This window comes from Schistocerca piceifrons, chromosome 1, assembly GCF_021461385.2.
Source record: "Schistocerca piceifrons isolate TAMUIC-IGC-003096 chromosome 1, iqSchPice1.1, whole genome shotgun sequence".
NCBI lineage: Eukaryota > Metazoa > Arthropoda > Insecta > Orthoptera > Acrididae > Schistocerca > Schistocerca piceifrons.
In genome coordinates this window covers 174,880,308-174,901,327 of record NC_060138.1, presented here as the reverse complement: position 1 = coordinate 174,901,327, position 21,020 = coordinate 174,880,308, and the positions used below count along the sequence as shown (strand labels likewise).

The following is a 21,020-nucleotide window of genomic DNA, read 5'->3' as shown; positions in this document are numbered from 1 at the left end:
TTCAGTGCTCTGTCAAACTCTTCATACAGTATCATACCTCTCATTTCATCTTCATCTACCTCCTCTTCCATTTCCACGCCCCTGTATAGACCCTGTATATACTCCTTCCACCTTTCTGCTTTCCCTTCTTTGCTTAGAACTGGGTTTCCATCTGAGCTCTTGATATTCATGCAAGTGGTTCTCTTTTCTCCAAAGGTCTCTTTAATTTTCCTGTAGGCAGTGTCTATCTTACCCCTAGTGAGATAAGCCTCTACATCCTTACATTTGTCCTCTAGCCATCCCTGCTTAGCCATTCTGCACTTCCTGTCGATCTCATTTTTGAGATGTTTGTATTACTTTTTGCCTGCTTCACTTGCTGCATTTTTGTATTTTCTCCTTTCATCAATTAAATTCAGTATCTCTTCTGTTACCCAAGGATTTCTACTAGCCCTCGTCTTTTTACCTACTTGATCCTCTGCTGCCTACACTATTTCATTCCTCAAAGCTACCCATTCTTCTTCTATGGTATTTCTTTCCCCCATTCCTGTCAATTGTTCCCTTATGCTCTCCCTGAAACTCTGTGCAACCTCTGGTTCTTTCAGTTTATCCAGGTCCCATCTCCTTAAATTCCCACCTTTTCGCAGTTTCTTCAGTTTTAATCTACAGTTCATAACCAGTAGATTGTGATCAGAGTCCTCATCTGCCCCTGGAAATGTCTTACAATTTAAAATCTGGTTCCTAAATCTCTGTCTTACCATTATATAATCTATCTGAAACCTTTTAGGCCTTTTTGAAACCCCTAAAAGGTTTGACACAAAAAGTTGAGGCAGTTCAGGTGCTTCACTATTAGACAACAGGCATCAGAAATTTCCTCAAGCTTCAAGATCAGTAGTTTTTCACATTGTTACTGACAAGATTCACTAATTTCACTATAAAAAAATGTGTGTGAGATGGGTGCTGAAAATGTTGACAGAAGAACACAAAACAAAGCGAACTGCACATTCTTTGTCTGTTTTGGAGCTCTATCACAAGGGTGATAATGAGCTCTTGAGCCAAATTGTGACTGATGATGAAATGTTGATTGCACACTACACTCCAGAGAATAAACTTCAAACCTGTGAGGGGCATCATTCAAACTTCTCGACAAAACCATGACAATTCAAGCAAGAATCTTCAATACGGAAATATCATGGCCACTGTTTTTTGGGATCAGAAAGGCATTCTTTGGTAGACTTATTGCCAAGAGGAATGACAGTAAATGCCAACAGTTACTGTGAAACAATATTAAAGCATAGGCGCACTGTTCAAAATCACCGTCGGGGTCTGCTCTCTAGCAGTGTCATTCTGCTTCACAACATTGCTTGGCCTCACATTACAGCAGGAATGATGACATTGGGAATTACTTGGTTATCCACCACAGACTTTCATCTGTTACCAGAACTGAAGGATATTTGTAGAGGAAAGTACTTGGAAAATGACGACGTGTTGAAAGAAACTGTTACTGACTGATTTAACAGTCAAGTATATATGTATTTTCAGAAATTTGTGTCTTTGATTTGAAACATTACTATAAATAATTATTAATAAAACAGAAAAAAGAAATAAACATTCTTTAATTTGAGGTTTAGTTGTTACTTTCTGATTTCTTTTTGAAGAAGTTCAAAGGTTATGGAAACTATAGTACTATCTTGTAACTTTTTTTTCTGTGGGTGATACTTTTATTAATTCACATAGATCTGTGTCTAATACCACACAATCCGTCACTATAGGTGTTGATTGCCACATAAGATGAGATACAAACGTTTTGACATCATGTAGTGTTTAATTTCATTATGTGCCCATAGCAGCCAACTATTACGGATTGTCTGTAATTATTATGGATTTCTCATTTTCATTGCATAGTTAGCTTTCTGCCAGTCATAAGCTACTAAAACATTTTATATATTGTAATGATTTCTTTGCAGAGTGTGTAATAAATGTGTCTACAAATGATTTCAATGTACAAGTCTAGCGTGACAGCATCTAGCGGTGGAATTGAGAATTTGGTAGTCTCATCATTTTTGCTCAGAAGTTGTAATGACCTGTGAATATGAGCATGCATGCTAGGAAGCGATAATGTGCCTGTGCATCCAGAACATAGTTCTATGATATTTACATAAGGGAACAAAAATTACCTAATTAACAATTAAAAAGAAACAATTGCTTAATAAACAGCATCCCTGAGTCTGAAATTTTTAATTTGAATGAGTTACTCCACAAAAATCATACAGTCCGCTTAGAATTTCACACAGTAGTTCCAGTGATCAGGGTATTTAAGTCTAGTGCACATGCAGAGAGACATGCCAGGACTGTGCCGCATGTGTTATGTATAGACTGCTTGGTAATCATTACATTGTGTGTCCGCCTGCTTAGCTGAGTGGTGACATGCTTACCTACCATGTAGCAGACCCGGAGTCGTTTCCTGGCTATGTTGGAGATTTTCTCTGCTCATGGGCTGGGTGTTGTGTTGTCCTCATCATTTCATCCTCATGTCTGGCATGGAAGTCACCCGATGTGGCGTCAACTGAAATAAGACTTGCCCTCGGCAGCCAAACTTCCCCGGATGGGGCCTCCCGGCCAACAATGCCATAAATAATTTCATTTCATTACATTGTGTTCGGTGGTAATATTCATCCATTTAGAATTCAAAAACACTGTGTAAGCCATTAAGAAAAGTTTTAGTCGTTTGTTAAAAATGTAAGTAATTAGACTTTTTTTGTTTCTTCAGCAACTGTTCATAGTGTTGGTAAAGAAAAGCCTGACAAAAATGATAATGCAAAATTAAACGGAGCGAAAGATATCCCAAGTGAAAGTGAGAAAAGTACTGTACCAAGTTCAGTCAGTCATATTGTGTAACACCAAAGTGTCAGCACAGTGGATGGCAGTGTTATGAAAAAATGTAAAATTGGACGGGAATTTCAGAAACAGCGAAGTAAAGAATGGCCATGTTTAGCAAAATCATATAAATCAGACTGACTTGTGTTTTGTACAATGTGTTCACGAGACATTTCTATAAAGCATACTGGTCGTGATGACTGCTGTTGTGTTCTGTCTAAAGTACGTGCAGACTTAACAAACCTTAACTCTTCAAATGAATGATTGTACGAAGACTCAGTCACCAGTGCTGAAATGATTTGTAGTTCATTTATTGCTGAACAAGACCTGCCAATTTCTTGTGCAGATCATAATTCACAGCTGTTCAAAAACATGTTTCCTGATTATCACATTGCTAAAAAATACAGTTGTGGGAGAACTAAAACAACATCTGGAACATACAATGATGTAGTAGAATACTTAAAAGAAAACACCTTTTCTATTGCAACTGATGATAGCACAGACATTAAAGATGTGAAACTATATCCAACTGTTATTACTTGCTTTTATGTTAAACATAGAAAGATGTGTGCCACAATATTATCCTTGCTGGAATCAGATTTAAATACTGCCGAAGGAATTTTTAACTTCTTGAGTAGTGAGAGCTCCTAAGAAAACGAATTCCCTGGAAAAATTGCATTTCATTTGCATGTGATAATGCAGATACAATGCTGCTTTTTTGAAGAAAGTTCAGCCAGACATAAGAATTTAGTCTTGTTCCTGGCACCTGTTTCATTTAGCTGCAGAAAAAGGCATGAAAAGCCTACAATATTGTGATGCTGAAGAATTTGTAATGGATTTTCTACTCTCTCCAAAAAAGACAGTTTACTTTTAAACTTTGTCAAAATATATACGGCAATAAACCCCATAAAAAGGCTGAATTCTGCTTGTTCAAGATAGTTCTCTGCTCCAGTCAATAGAAAAGAATAATTGAACAATGGGAACTTCTTGTAAATTTTTTCAGGAGGGAACTTGAAAAACTGTAAACAACTCTCACTTATGTAGAGTGCGCTCTATTGTAAAAGATACAGTAACTAAGCTATATCTTCTTTTCTCATGTAATACCTTTCATTATTTACCAAAGCAAATGTATTCCTTCTGAAAGAATAGCCAGTAATTCACAGACTTCATACCATCCTAAATAACTTATTCACAGATTTGCTTGTAAGATTTGTCAATTCTTCTGTGGCACATATTTCTGTTAGTCTGCTGAAACTGAAATTTCAAAAAAATATATATCACAAAGGGGATGAAGTTATTGTCATTGGTGCAGACACTATAAGCTACACTCATTATATCAAGCTTGAAAAATCTGTAGTTACAAACTTTTATGAAAATGTCAGAAGAATTTTTATCAACTTCTGTAGGTAATCAAAGAAAAATTTTCACTACATGATGACTTATTAAAAAAATACTTTAAAGTTATAGGATACTGGATCTAGAAAAACAAAATCTTAATCTGTTGTAAAGCTAAATGAGCTATTTCCTGACATCCTGAGAATTGTGGGGGAAAAATAGAGTTTGATGACTTTTTAATGGTGGAAGAAGAAAGAGCTGGTACTGCTTGGTACAAAATATCTGCTATGTGTGATGCATCAGGCATTAAAAAATACCCATTACTTAACCAGCTTACGTCTGCTTTACTGCTTATTCCTTATAGTAATGCTGCCTGTGAGAGTTTTTCGAAGTGATAGGGAAAACAGTGTTGAATTTTGGTCTAGTATGAATATGGGAACCTCGGATTCTTTGAGCATCAGTAAAATAAAACATTTATCTTCAGGAAGAGCACGTTACCAAAATAATTTTTCAAAGTTCAGATTCAGGCTGCGAAGAGTGCAAAAAGAGTATCACTGATGAGAAAATTGTCTTCAGTCACCAGTGAAGATACTGTGTTATACAAGTAGAGGCAGATCCAGGAAGAAGAGGCAGATGAGAATACTTGTAAATATTTTTGTAGAAAACACTGAAGACAGGCCTCTCATCTCATTATGTAAGTGTATTTTGTTCACATGTTTTACTTTCCTTTTAATTAATAATTTGAGATATATACATGTTTTGATTTTGCAGTGTTTGTAAATCACAAATGTTTCTAAAGCATATTTGTTTATCAAACTGATTTTTAGCTTTTTCCATTTTTAGCTTTAGCCATATTTCATTTACAATTGTTTTAATTGCTGGAAGATCTTCATTATTTGGGGCTAGAAAGTGTCTGAAATAAAGTGTTTAAAGGCCTAACACACAACTCTAATTTTTAAAATTTTCCAACCGAATCACTCCAGGCAAATGGTTCCTTTGAAAGGGTACGGCCGATTCCTGTCCCCATCCTTGACACAACCTGAGCTCCAGCTCCATTCTAAATGACCTCGATGTCAATGGGTTGTTGAACTCTTAAGAACTAAGCTGCCCCCCCCCCCCCCCCCCCCCCCCAAATTTTTCATGGGAGACCCCAACTTTCATATTTGCCATGTGATTACTGGTAGTCACTTCTCAATGTTGGCAGCTATGTGTGTCAATTGTAAGAATTATTTAAGTATGAAAGCTATCTGACTGCAAGAGCTAAAAATTTGGAAAATATGCTTACACTTTTAAAGCAGTTAGTCTCTTGTTACGAATCACGACAGCAGTAAGTCCACAGTAACTGTTAAGCAGTGCCAGTGATAGTAACGCTTGTTAATGCAAACTAGACATCAGCAGAAAACTGTGATGTGTTGACGCATTGGTTATTATTAATACCTCAACTGGGACTTGGGAGGAAATGTTTCAAATCCTGATGTGAGCATTTTGATTTGGATACTCTGTGGTTTCCCTAAATCACTGTAAATGAATATAGGGGTTAACAGGGCTTTAACTGCCCCCTTTTCCTGTTCTTCTTGAATGGAGCTACTGTAATAAGGCATTAAACTCTAAATTTGTTCTTAACAGTGCTTACAGTTTTGTTCCAGGGTTGTGCTGCTACCGTACTCATTTTAAAAGAATGTTTGGTTCCTCCAAAAGAAGCACAGTCAATCTCTTTTATCACACCTGTCCATCTGATATAATGCTCAGTATCTGAGCTCTTATTGATAAATAGTCTTAGATTATTGCCCACACTAATTGACCATCTCAGTACATAAGGAACCTGAACAGTTAATCACACTTATCTGGTGTTATCTTTGTCTCTGAGGAGCACTCACAGCCAAGGACAACATATTGCTTTACATTATTTAAAATGCCTTCAGGGCAGTCACATATTTGAGAACCCATTCCATATGCTTTTTGTTAATGGTCCAAAGTGTGATAAAATCTTGAATGCTGTTAAGAAATTAGGAATGCAGAATCTGCTTTGTACGTGCAGGATTTACAGAATATTGTGTGTGAAAAAGGCAAGATGTGGCACTTTCTCAGTTCATGCTGACTTAAATACAAGAAGCAAGAACTGGTATATATTGTATAACAGCCACTCGTTTCTGTTTACAAAACGTTCCCACCACCACTTGCACACACTGATTTCTTTCAAGTTTAGTTCTTTGGACTACAATTTTCTGACAACTTGTGAGGTCTTCGCTCGTTGCATGGAAGTCTTAAAAAGCAATCTTCCATTTCTGAAATCAGCAGCACCATGCACAAATATTTTATTGAGTTATCTTATTTCTTATACTGATTTGAAAAACTTTTAATATTCTACAAGATATTAAATTTCATCAACTTCCCCACCGTTAACATGAACATCATATTTATTAGAGATAACAGAAATTATGAGATGTTTACAAATTGAGCTCTTTAGTCTGACCAACCCAAGAAATATTATGTAACAGGAGTATCACTCCTCCTATAAGTTCATTATACCAATTATATTGTGAAGTCACTACATAGAATTGTATGCAGCACCCATTTTTCCTTGATGATTTTTCAAGAGTTCCACCAAGTTAGCTGGCAGTGGCTGGTAACCACATCTGCACCTGCTACCCTGTTTTACCAGAGGTACAGTGCTGGGTCTGTGGTGTCACGTCATGCTTCAGAGGAAGATCTTAAACTCATCAAAACCCAAATCACTAACAATGCCCAGGTATCATGGGGTGGGAACTGAATGCATCTGTAGCCAATTGTATAGAAAAATTGATGCTGCTGACTTGTTTCCCTACAAACCCATTAATAATTTTCTGCAATCTGACTCTCAGCTATTGATTTTTTAGTGCTTCTGAGACTCATCTCCTGACTGCCTCTGCCCTTCTCTCTAGCTCTCATACATCTTGCTCTTTTCATCTTGATTCCTACATTTCTCTTTTTCACAATATTTAAAAAATTTAAAAGTTCTTAAAACTACAGCCTCAATATTTAATTAGTGTACTTGTTAGTAGACAGCCATATATATATATATATATATATATATATATATATATATATATATATATATATATATAATGGAAGGAAACATTCCACGTGGGAAAAATTATATATAAATACAAAGATGAGGTGACTTACCGAACAAAAACGCTGGCAGGTCGATAGACACACAAACAAACACAAACATACACACAAAATTCAAGCTTTCGCAACAAATTGTTGCCTCATCAGGAAAGATATTTGCGGAGGGAATGTAAATAAAACTTAATGGGGTCATTGTGGGGGTGTTGTGAGGGTGACATGGTATTAGAAGGTGGAAAGTGTTAACATGAGGTGAAATGAAAATGAAAATAAAAATATAAATATATGGGGAGAGATAAAGGTGAACCGGAAAGAAACAGGAGATCTGGAATGAAAAAAGGCGAAAAGGTGTTGGTAACAGCTGGGCTATGTTGGACTTGGGTTGGTAGATAACGATGTGCATAAAGGTTAGGTGGTTGTGTTGCCGCCAAAACACGTTAAAGGACGCAGAAATTCGGGAAAATTTCGAAAAAACTGCGTGTAGTATATTAAAAGGAGTGGTATTGTGGTGGCAGATTATGAAAATGAGACTAACAATTGTCTGACGAAGAAATAATCGCGTTAAAACCTGTGGGAAGCGGCTAAAAATGATCAGTGGTGTGGGAAAAACGGAAATGGAAATAAAGTGAAAGTTATTAGAACTGGCCGAAATGGTTGTTTAAAAGGTGAAAGGAGCTGTTTGTGAACTAGAAACGGTGGATATTATAGCGGCGGTAGTGCTGAAAGCGGCAAAAAATTTTTTTGGTTATGGTTTGGAAGTGGGTTACGTATTATTGAGTATATATATAGGCGGGATAAAATAGTATAGCAGATTACGGTAAAAAGGAGAAGGTGAATTCAAAGTGAAACTACTGGCAAAAACAGAAAGAGGAAAATAAGACGACAGAAAAGATTTCGAAATGCAACAGTGACAATAACAAACGTAATTGTTGGATTCAAATTAATGATATCAATATAATGGAAGGAAACATTCCACGTGGGAAAAATTATATATAAATACAAAGATGAGGTGACTTACCGAACAAAAACGCTGGCAGGTCGATAGACACACAAACAAACACAAACATACACACAAAATTCAAGCTTTCGCAACAAATTGTTGCCTCATCAGGAAAGAGGCAACAATTTGTTGCGAAAGCTTGAATTTTGTGTGTATGTTTGTGTTTGTTTGTGTGTCTATCGACCTGCCAGCGTTTTTGTTCGGTAAGTCACCTCATCTTTATATATATATATATATATATATATATATATATATATATATATATATATATATATATATATATATATATATATATATAACAGAGACATATGTCAGACTATGGTATCATTAGCTGCAGAACTATTGTGTTTGGATTATTGTGCTTTACCATAGAATCCTGTGTTATTTAGTATTGCATGTGTGTTCCAAACAGTAATTGAAACTGATGCTGGTTGCTTCATAACTATAAAGTAAAACAAAAGTATTTATCTGCAGGTGAAACTTTTTACTAAATATGCAGAAAAACAAGCTGACTTTTACACTTCCAGCAACATATTAATCACAATGGGAGATGATTTTCACTATCAGGATGCTCATATGTGGTTTAAGAATCTGGATAAACTAATTTGGTAAGGAGTTCTCTTTTATATGCCAAACTGAATTTGAAGTGCAGTGACATAGTCTATGCACAGAATACATTCAGTTTATAGTATCCATAGTCATCCATGAATTATTTCACTCTTGTTGTAGAATTCATAAGAAGAATTTATTCCTTTTAGAGACTTAGAAGTGTAACAATGATGCTGTGATTTGTTTTTGCGAGAAAGAAGTTATAGTGAATTAAATGCTTTTCTTCATCAACAGCTAGTCACTTATAACACTATTTATAAGACTTTTCTGTACAGCACAATGAGAATGCAAAGAAACAACATAGCAGAAATAGCTCTTGTAGGAAAAGGCAAAATACCTGTACATTTTTGCAGCAATTATGTTCTTAATTGAAAGGAGATGCAATATTTTTTGTTTAGTTTGAATGATTATTTGATGGACTGCATAATGGTCTTTGTTTCCAATTTATTTTATTTGACCTTATTTTTGTTGATAGGTATGTCAATGCAAACAAATCAAATGGAACCAAATTAAATGTGTTCTACTCAACACCTGCGTGCTATTTAAAGGCTCTTAATGATCAAGATCTGATGTGGCCTGTGAAAAATGATGACTTTTTCCCTTATGCAAGTGATCCACATTCCTACTGGACTGGTTATTTTACATCAAGGCCAACCATGAAAAGGTTTGAACGATTAGGGAATAATTTTTTGCAGGTGAGTGAATATTTAAATGGGTATTAGTTTCCTTCCCCCTTTTCATCCTGTATCTTTTAGAACCAGAAACTGTAATGCAATTGAAGTGGAGTTTCATCTAGAACAAACTTCTTTAATGTATACAGGTCTGCAAACAACTTTATGCCCTGGCTAGTGTGGGACCCGAAGACTGGAAAGATCTGAACAGGATGAGAGAGGCAATGGGTGTCATGCAGCACCACGATGCTATAACAGGTACAGAGAAGGAGCATGTAGCAAAGGATTATGCCCGGATATTGTCAGATGGCTTTTCAGAATGCCTTGAAGCTATTGAGGCAGCTTTTAAGTAAGTTTGAAAACATGATTGCCACTCGTTCTATGTTGGGGATTCTTTGTAAAATAACTTATGTTGTGATTAATGTACAGTCTTAAGTAATATTCCATAACAATGATCTTTTTCTGGGTGAAATTAAGATCAAATGTCTGTACTCGTCAATAAATATTGTAGACTTTGTGGTAATCCTATAAATAGTACAATTTATTTTTGGAAACCAATGACAATTAAAGGATATGTTATGTTTGAAGTATATTAACAACACTCTGTACTCAGGAAATGTGTATGAGAAAATGTGGAAGCAATTAAAGTAAGATATTGTGCTTAAGTATAAAAGTCAAAGTTGGATACAGAGAGGTTAAAGGACATAAAGGTGAGGGTAGAACACTTTACCGACAGGCATATCGGAGGAACAAAATTTTGATGTTTTCAGTAGTGATTATTTTGCTTTTTATTTTTGTTTTATGGTTACATTGCATACATTGAGTAGACATCTAATGCAGGGCAAGTCAAGAATATTAAGACATTCAATAAAACATGTTTACTTGGAGCAACACTTTGACTTGTATTGATAACACTATTAGTTTTATATAACATTACTTACAGATTTAGTTTATTAGGTAATCCTTAACAGTGTAATATTCCTTTTCTATTAAAGTGTCTTCCAGTTTGGGTGGGGATGGTCAAGGGGTTTTAGTGATCCACAAACTGTTTTACATTCTTAAGCAAAATATACAGATGTGTTTAACTATTTACGCAATATAAACATTCAACAGCTTGTGCTACACATGATTGTCAGAAGACTCAATTCAGTGGAGCACTTCATCAAATGTTTCATGTAGGCTCTTGATACCACCAAGAAAATTTCTGTCAGGCACTCATTTGCAATGTGGCTCACTACCTGAATCTTTGTCACATGTACTGTCAGTGCAAAAGCCCCACTTGTGCATATTTGCACATAACTTCTTCAGTCTTGAATCTATTGAGCTGCATCCACACCACTGAAAGACGATGAAAACCTGGAACTTTTTAACAGTTGAATAAGCTCCTGGTCCTGGCTTTTCATACCTTCCACTCATTTTTCTATTTAGCACCCTGGCTGAATCAAGTGGAGAGCATTTGGATTCCTTCTCATGTTAGTCTTCTGTCTTTGAGAGGGTCTAACAGGCAGTGAGATTCAGTCTGTGAAGAAGGATTGATTAAATTTTTCAATCTTGATGACAGAGTTTGCAAATAGCTACCTTTCAATGAAGGTGAACTGGGCAGATGTTCAGTAGTACTGGTAGTCAGCATGCAGGAGTAAATCTGACTCTGCTGCTAATGTTTCTCATAGCTTCGGTCAAATAAACGACAGCTTTCGTCTAGTGAGCACTTTGTAGTGAGACTGATCTGCTGTATTTTGCTGCAGAGTATAACACATGGGAAGCTCCACAGAGAACTAATGTATTTGCTCCCCATATACTATCTGCCTGTTTCTCACTAGGTGCACCCATGTTTATACTTTCTTACTTGTGTTGGAAAGGCTTTTATGTATGTCAACATTCTGTCTAATGTGACACAAAGGTATCTTAGCTTACCATTGTACTTGACTATGTCAAGGTGACCAAACCATGAACTGATCTTTGCTGATTATAGATGGTTAGAGAGGTGTAAAAGACAAATTGTTTGTCCTTTATGAGCTGGCAATTGTTGCAGTGGCTGTCGAGCTATGCCCCCACGTTAAGGTTGCAGAGGGGAGAGGATCGGTGAGGGGAAGGCAGTGCTGGCTGCTTGCGCTGCACCACTACCCGCTTTCTGTGCTTAACATGAAATCAGGGGTGGCACTTGTAGAAATATTGCCTGCTTAAGTGGCACTTTCCTCAGATCGGAAATCATTTAATTTGTTGACATATTCAAGCCCGAGAGTTTTACCTACAACTTATGTATTCTTTATTTATCACAAATAGTGAAAAATGAAAGTAGATGAATGTAGAGCTTACAACACATCAAGTTGAAAGTCAAAAGTCAAAAACTGATTTTTTTAATGTTTGCACATTGCATTTATTAAACACAAGACAGTATGTAGTAATGTTCACAAAGTGTAATTAACTGTGCGTGAAAGTGATCAGTCATTTGTGTTTGATTCAAGATCATGGTAATCATTGCTCGAGGGTGTGGAATTGACGATAACTTCATCGATGGCTATTTCCATTATTGCATCTCGTGCCCAATACTCTTAACTCCTGCTGCTACATACCTGCAGTAACCTTGCAAGTCATGTGGGTTACTGAAAGAAAAGCAACATTAATAAAATTCTGCACTCTTTCCTTTGACATGTCACAAGTGACATTGTTCTGCCTGAAATTGTATTTTACGTGGCCCCTGCCAGTTTTATTGCATGTAGATCGCAGTTGCAGGGTGGTAAATGGTCTGCTTTGTGGCCACTACTTTCAGCGATTTTGTTCATGATGTACAATTTCATGGCTGGTTTTTTTTCCCTTTATTTTGGATAACAGTTCAGCCTTCGTCATGGAGACATTGCAGTTTATTTGCCTGTCTCGCAACCATTCTGACATCATAATCATGAAATCATATTGCAAGTAAGGGGAAACAGTTTCTTGCATGAAACTTCCTGACAACTTGTAACTGTGTGTCAAACCGGATTCTCAGGTTTGACTCACGGTCTGACACACAGTTCTAATTTGTCAGGAAGTTTCAAATCAGCATACACCCTGCTGCAGGCTGAAGATTTGTTCTAGTTTCTTGTATCTTGCTGCAAATACTTGCTGAATTTCTCATTTTGTGTAAGTTTTTCTCAAACTTACAAAAGCTGTGTGTGTTCAGTACTGGTTTGAAAATATCAGTGTTGAAAAGAAGAATGGCACAAAAACAAATGGGCCAAAATAAAGGTATCATATAAACACACATAATTGACACCATCAGAAAAACAAGTATGAAATGAGTTTATCAATCAATGTGTTCCACCAGAAGGGAAAGCAAAGTGGCCGTACAGATGTCTTTAAATTTTTGCTGGTTTTTAAAGTTACTATAAACATAAATGCATACATTTGTGATAAAAGCCATTAATACTGTGTGCAAAAATGAGAGTAATTAAAAGGCAGTCTCTTGGTGAGACACGGTGCCACATTTTTGTTTCCTGTTATCGAATATTTGATTATACAAAATACAAGAGAGGTTTGAAATTTACATATGATGCCCTCGAAGTCTTTAATCTGAGTGAAGACCTCTGATTTTAGTTAATTGAATAACATTTCTTGGTAACATCAATATGTACTCCTCTTAACATTTCTGTTTTTTTTTTTTTTTTAATTTTAGCTCTTATTCACAATTTTTATTCATTAATAATAATGTAACAACAGTGGAGATCGCTCTGATTTTTAAGAGTAATGGCACTTGTGCAAAAAGTGCTTGCAGCAAGTGCTTACAGAAATTACTTGGTAGTGGACACAAGCCTTTCATAATACTTTGACTTCAGGGACAGCTTGATGTTGGTAGCACACAGAGACAAATGAATATCTTTAAAATGGCACTGATTTTCTCCTCTTCTGGCAGCAGTACCACAGTCGTCAAGTTATCATGGGCAAACAGTACTTCCATTTTAGGAACATTAGGTCTAAGTTGCCATGTCTTAAGATAGTCATAAAATTTAATGAGGCTGTTTGTTAGGTGTTTTTCACATTCAGAAAAATCTTCCCTCCAGTATGAAATTGCAAGGTAAACTACATACTGAAATTTCTTGCTGGTCAAGTTTGACAGAACTGTTGTGTAGAGGCTGAATTACACCAGAGCAAGAACATATCCTTGAGCCAAGCTGTCACCGAGTACGCATCATTCACTCTCCTTCTTTACCTTAGCACACTTGAAACCATTGATTGCTCAGATTGCCTAAGAGGTTACGTACAGTCTTCCGAGGTACTGATTTCAGAAATTTCAGTGTTAGGGCCTTGCACTACACCATGCCATAAGTTGTTGGCAGTTCAACAAAAACTTTCCTGGTCTTCAGTTTCTTCTGGCATGCAGTTTGTATGCGAGAAGTCAGAGTACCTGCTCACAGCAGCTTCTATGAGGCCTGAATCCAACTAGTTTAAGTGGTACCACAGAATTAGTTTGTCCTATTATTTGGTCTGAGAAGATTCTATTCACTAATTTGCAAGGGGAAGCTAAGTAAAGATATTGGGTGAAAGTGCTCTGCAGCTGTTCCTTCCTCCTGGTTTAACTTTATCACTTACTGGTGATGTTCCTATCCAAAGCATTTCATTGAAAAGGGTAACTAGCTGCTTTCACTTTGTAGGACCACTGTACACAAAAAATTCAGGGCGTAGCCCATCTGTACCTATAGCTTTTCTACATTTTGTATGGCTAAGGGCTGTCTCAAGTTCAATGATCATAAATGGAGAAGAGAATTCTGGATTATATTGTAGAAATTTCTTGACCTCAGGAAGTTAAAGCAAATTTTTTGTGAGTAAAGAAAGTACTTAGTGAAGTCAAGGGATAGATGACTATGAGACAATGATTGTAAAACCAATAAAAGGGTAACATTCCTTGTGTTGAAGCACTCAGTGTAGAAGTCTCAGTGGGGTAGGGAAGCTACAAAATATCAAAAGAGAAATGGAAAGCTCTAATCTAAAAATAATAGGAAAGAATATAAGACTCTATGATCAGACATATTTATATAATTTATCAGTGACAACAGAAATGGACATAATGGTGTAGGCGTAGTTATGAATAGGAAAGCAAAACAAAGAGTGAGTTACTATGAAAAGTACAGGGGTTGAATAACTGTCTCAGAATTGATAATGAACCAATGACAACTACAATAGTTCAGGTGTATATGCCCGTGTCAAAGGCAGAAGATAGAGGGGTAGAGAAAGTGCAGGAGTGTGTTGAATGGATAACTCTACTCTAATACTCATGGGTGATATGATAGGGAAACCTAATAAAGACAGAGTTACTGTAGAATATGGACTCAGTAGTAGGGATGAGAGAGGTGAAAGACTCTTTTGAGTACTGAAATAAATTTTCACTAGTAATAACAAATATACTGATCAGAAATCACAAGAGGAGGAGATATACCAGGAAAAAGACCTCGATTACTTCATGATGTGAGAGAGATTCTGAAATCAGATGCTGGATTGTAAGGTATGCCCAGGTGCAGAATAGACTCGTCCTACAATTTAGTAATGGTGAAGAATAGTTTAAAATTTAAGAAAATCATCAGAAAGAAGCAATGTGTAAAGAAGTGTAATACTGAAATATTAAGCAATGATGTTGGGTATTTCAAGTCCTCTTAGGCTCTAAGTATTGTGATGATCAATACTACACTAAGCAGTTCAGTTAAGGCAAATGGAGATCCTTAAAAATGCCATTCACAGGAGTTGATACAAGGAAGGGAACTGTGAAAAGAAACATTGGATAACAAAAGAAAAAAAATTAATTTGTCAACATAAGAAAGAAATAAAGACATGCACAGGAAAAAAAGGAAGTTATACAGCAATACAAGTCACTTAGGAGTAAAATCAACAGGAACTGCAAAGAAGCTGAATTGAATTGGCCATAGAAAAAATGCGAATAAAGAAAAAAGGAAACAGCCATTCAAAGGAGACATGAAGCACGTAGAAAGGTCAAAATAACATAGTGCATAATAAAAAGCAAAGCTGTCAACATTTCAAGTGCAAAAAATAGCTCCACTTTTAAGTGCAGAAGAGAGAGCAAATAAGTGGAAATACTACATTGATTGTCTCTACAAGAGGGAGGAACTATTTGCTGATGTAATAGAAGAAAAGTGTCTGTGTGAAAGACATAGGTGACCTAGTTGTAGAGATTGTTTAACAGAGCTTTGGAAGACTTATGATGAAAGAAAGCAAAAGGAATTGATAACATTGCCTTGGAATTTCTAAAATCATTTTGGGAAGAGCAACTAAACAATTATTCGAGCTAAGTGTTTAGAATCTTAGACTGGAGACATAACATCAGAATTTTGGAAGAATATTGTCCACACAATCTCAGTGATTCAAAGGCAGATAAATATTTAACTCCTTGTGCAACTATGCTGCTGACAAGAATAATTTACAAGGTGATGGAATAGAAAATTGAGGCGATGTTAGATGACAATCAGTGTGACGTTAGGAGAGGTGAAGGCACAAGTGAAGAGGTTCTGGCATTGTGCTTTCTAGTGGAGAGCTTGCTACTGGAAATAGACTTCGAAAAATAGAAACCTTTTCATAGCATTCGCCAATTAAAAAAAAAAATCCAGCAATGCAAAATGGTGCAAATGTTTAAAAATCTCAGAAACACAAAAATAAGCTGCCAGGAAAGACAGATAATATGAGTACAATATGTAAAAGAAGTAGGAGGGAGCAAGTAGAATCGAAGACCAAGGGAGAAGAGTAAATGTAAATAGCACTCATGGATTAGGTCTTAGGCCTGCTCTAACTGGCTGGCTGCTGCCTAAAAGGCAGTACGAGAAGCCATCTATGATATCACCAATCCCTCCAGCTATTATTGCCAGTAGATGAATCTTGACAATGCCACTGTTTCTTTATTCGAACAGCTCCTCTTTTGGACTCATGAGGCTGAGTTGATCCTCTTCCGAACCTCTCTACATCAAGCAACACTAACCATTCAGCTACAGATGTGATCACAAGAGAGAAAAGTTCAGGTAAAAAAAAAAATTATTGAGAGAGAGGTGCTATCACTCTCCCCTACATTTAAACCTGTACATTGAAAATGCAATGACAGAAATAAAAAAGAGATTCTGGAATGAAACTGGAACTTCAGGTGAAAAGGTATCAACAATAAGACTAGCAGTGACAACACTATGCTTAATGAAAGTGAGGAAAATTTACTTGACCTGTGGAATGGAATGCAGAGGCTAATGAGCAAAGAATTTGGATTTAGAGGAAACCAATGAAAGATAAGAACAATGAGTAGTAGCAGAAGTGAGGTAAGTGACAAACTTAAACGTAAAAATTTGTAATCCAGGCAGTATACGAAGTGAAGGGATTTTGCTACTGCAGAAGCAAAATCACATGTTACATACAAATCATGGAGGATAATAAGAAGTGGACTATCACAGACAAAGAGAACATTTTTCACTAAATAAGGTCGACTAGCATCAAACTTAGGTCTTAATTTGAAGAAGAAAGTTTTCAATATGCATCAAGAGCACAGCACTGAGTGGGAGTAAATCATGAATTGTGGGAACAGTGGAACAGAAGAGATGATTACTTAGTAGAAGGTACAGGATGAGAAATCAAGTTGTAGAGCCCATAGAGAGCAAAAACAGATAGGAAAACAGACCTTTTGTTTAAGAAGTGAATAACTTTTTCATTTCCTGAATGTGTGAGCTGTACTGAACAAAAGTTATTATGGAAGATAACAGATGGAGAATGCCATGTAGATTGTTGAGGTCACAATTAGTATAAAAAATGTAAATGGTGAAGAATATATCCGATAATTGTGGAAAAAGAAAGGGCCGAAGGCAGTATTTTTGCACTCTAAAGATGTAAAACAGCAGTTACATCTTTCATATACATATGTTAATGGCAACTATGCAATAGGTGCATTGAAATAAAGCTGTTAGCTGAAAACACATTAAAAGTTTATAATCTGATAGCACATGTTCAAAGTAATTGCTGAACAGTTGTTATTTTGAGATTATTAGTGATCTTTCCATTACCCTTTTTTTTCACATTGGTTTCCATAGTTATGGATTGTGATGGATAATTAATAAAATCTGTTTACAGGAAAATTATACCAAAGTCATCAGTGGTGAAAGATGAACTTTCAGAAATACCAATCAAGCCATGTTTGAAGCTCAATGTGAGTGAGTGCCAGGTATCAGAAGTGAATAATTCTTTTGTTGTTTTTGTATACAATCCATTGAGCTATCCTACATCTCACTATGTGAGACTTCCAGTGACTTCAACTTCATACAGCGTAAAAGACCCAAATGGTATGCATATTTGTGCAGCAAGTTGTTATATGGAATTGATATTCTGTATATTATTATGCCAAAGAATAATGAATGTATGTTCATCTCATTTTTATGTTTGTTCAAAAAGGGAAGGAACAAATTACTCAGCTGGTCCCGATACCTGAGCCTGTCCTGACCGCACCTGGTAGAATGAGTGACGCTAAAAATGACCTGATATTCAAAGCCACAGACTTGCCGCCATTAGGGTTCCGAGCCTATTACGTTACCAAACTGAATAAAGAGCAACAGAAAGAACATACAAGTGAAAAACTTGATGAAGCACATGAAATAGGTCATAAGGTAAGCTCTATATCAAAAACGCTGTTTATCAACTGTAGACTCTAAACTCTTGCTCCTTTTTTATGCTTGAAATTAATTTCCGGAATATCTTACAAAAATACAGACTTGTCTAATCAATTTACTGATTTTCCATTTAAGCATTAACTTTATAATTAATTAATACAAGTGTTCTTTTGTAGAAATTTAGTCTGAAGTTTGATGATGTTACTGGGAAAATAAAAAGTATTGTGAGCCAAGGACATGAGATAAACGTTAAGCAGGATTTCTACTACTACAAAGGGTTCCTTGGAAATAATGAAGTATTTGAGAACAGATCTTCAGGTGCATATATTTTTAGACCTAATGGCTCTGAAGCAGTGCTTGCAAGTTCATCTGTAAAACAGAAAATTATCAAAGGTAAAGAAGCATTCATTTATAATGAAAGTAGTTAAGTCCTACATGCATGCACGCACACACACACACACACACACACACACACACACACAGTATATCATCAAATTTACATGTACAAACATACAATGGGCCAGTGATAACAGCATAAGCAGGCAGCCTGCCTTCAAGAAACACAATGTTGTCTTACATGGCATTAGTGCAGTATGATTCACCCATTGAAGTTCATGCATAACATCTAAAAAATTTCTGGTCTTAGGTATACAGTCATTTCCTTTAAATAAATCTATGAAAATAAATTGTTATAAGTGCTGGCCTGATGTTGGAGCAGATTTAACATACTGTATGTAGTATTTTACGTATTATTTTTTCACATATTATGTGATGCAGATCATAATGAATTTTTTTCTCTCCATTGTAAAAGGACACAAAAGTTATGGTGCAACAATTATCCCTTTTTATTTTTATAAAATATGATGACTTTGTTATTATTATTATAGTACATACCAAGTAATTAAAATTGAATGCTGGACATCGATATTATTGCCATCTCTGCAGCTGTCATGATTACTTGGGGAGTTGATATAGGAGTCGTAGCCATATCTGCCATGATCAAGATGAAGTTATCATAATGGAACAAGATGGAGTTACAGTAACTAGGGAATATTTTGTTTTGAACAATTCTCTTTTTACTGTGATCCAAGTATATGATGGAAGGGTATATTTCTGTGATGAAGAGAGATGTGTAACAGAAAGCAATAGCAGTACTATCAATACAGCATCATTGCTTAGCTCAGTTTATAGAAAGCATTTGTGATGTAAATATGAATTGAAAATCAGCCTTTGTTTACTAGAAGACAGTGCTAAAAGTTATCTAAAATTCATACACAGCAAATTGTCCATGACTAAGTAATTGATGTAAATACATGAGGCAAGTAAGCTGTAATCCTCAGAGACTCATTGTGGGAAGAATAATAAATATGACTGGTTAAATTAAGTTGTATTTTCAGTTGATACGAATAAATTTGACATTCAGGCCTAACCTAAAATGTTCACCTTTGAAAGCTAGAAAAAGCTATTGACACTTGACTAGAATACATCTTTCGTGTTCTGGAATCATCACAAATAAAAATCAGGGGGCAAAAGCCTATTCACAACTTCTACAGAAGCCCAACTGCAGTTCTAAGAATCGAAGGGTGTGAAAGGAGTCGGTAGCTTGAAGAAGTTGATAAGTGAATGAGACAGGATTGTAGCTATCTCCCATGTTAATCAATCTGCACACTGAGCAAGCCATGAAGGAAACTTGAAAAGAAACTTGGAAAGAGAGTAAAAGTTCATGGTGAAGATATCAAAATTTGAAGGTTTGTTGAGAACATAGTGAGTCAAGGGTAGTCGAGGACTTCGCAAATGAGCTGCAAGGAATGGATATTGTGTAGAAAATAGGTTGTAAGGTGAACATTAATAAAATTAAAACTAGGGGCAATAGAGTGTAAGGCAGATGATACTATAAGAGAGACTTGCATGTGTCTGTATTAGCAATTTATCTGTCAAAGTAGCACTACACAATGATCTGTCAACTAAATAATGGGAAATAGTTCTGTCAACTAAATAATGGGAAAACAAAAGTCATGTAGATACATGTGTGAATATACATATGTGTTTAATGAAGAGTGGACAAGATAGATTGTCAGAAATCAGTTAGGAAAACCTAGATCAGGATGCCCAGCCAGAGCAGAGACATGAATAGCTGGTGGGTTTTGCTATTTAGGGAGCAAAGGAACTAATGACAATGAAAGGAAAGATATAAAATGTAGACTGGCAATAGAAAGAAAAGCTTTTGTGGAAAAGAGCAATAGCTTTACATCGATAAAAAATTAGTGTCGGGGAGTCTTTGAAGAATTTGTTTGGAGTGCAACCTTATAAGGAAGTCATATCTGGGCAAATAACAGTATTCACAAGAAGAGAATAGATGCTTAAACTGGTAAGAACCAAGGAGTCTTCAGAAAATGGATATCATGTGCCGAGCAAATTTTGAATCTGAAACTGGTAATCATGTATCAAAAACAGAGGAAGCAAAAAGTTTGTGCTCACATTCACATCCTTCAAGAAATCTTAAGATTCAGTAGATAGATGAGCACTGTTCCAAATTTTAGAGTAGATGAGTTTGGATAGAAAATCCAGTGCACTGATTAAACAGGCTTTAAGTGAAATAACAAGTCGAAGGTCAGAGGAAAGCTTTCTGTGGCCATAAATATTAAAACAGGTGTGAAACAGAGAGATGGACTCTCCGCTTTGCCGTTTAACTGTGTTCTTGATAAGGTGATCAGGGAGTGGCAATTAGAAAGGAAAGGAATGGGTGAAATATGACTGGTGTGCAAGAAAAAAAGAATACAAGTAGATGGTCTAGCATTCACAGATGATATTGTGATATTGTTGGAATCA

General features: G+C 36.0%; 1 protein-coding gene across 2 annotated transcripts in view; it reads left to right on the top strand.

Annotated features, from left to right (window-relative positions):
• LOC124794626 (lysosomal alpha-mannosidase-like) overlaps positions 1–21,020 on the top strand; it is a 154,015-nt gene that overhangs the window by 103,909 nt on the left and 29,086 nt on the right. The window contains exons 7-12 of one of the 2 annotated variants that reach the window (XM_047258133.1): positions 8,771–8,904; positions 9,381–9,600; positions 9,726–9,925; positions 17,659–17,867; positions 17,977–18,188; positions 18,368–18,584. In XM_047258133.1, coding sequence (XP_047114089.1) covers positions 8,771–8,904; positions 9,381–9,600; positions 9,726–9,925; positions 17,659–17,867; positions 17,977–18,188; positions 18,368–18,584 — 1,192 coding nt within the window. The remainder of the gene's footprint in view (positions 1–8,770; positions 8,905–9,380; positions 9,601–9,725; positions 9,926–17,658; positions 17,868–17,976; positions 18,189–18,367; positions 18,585–21,020) is intronic. The other variant, XM_047258125.1, reaches the window with a different exon arrangement.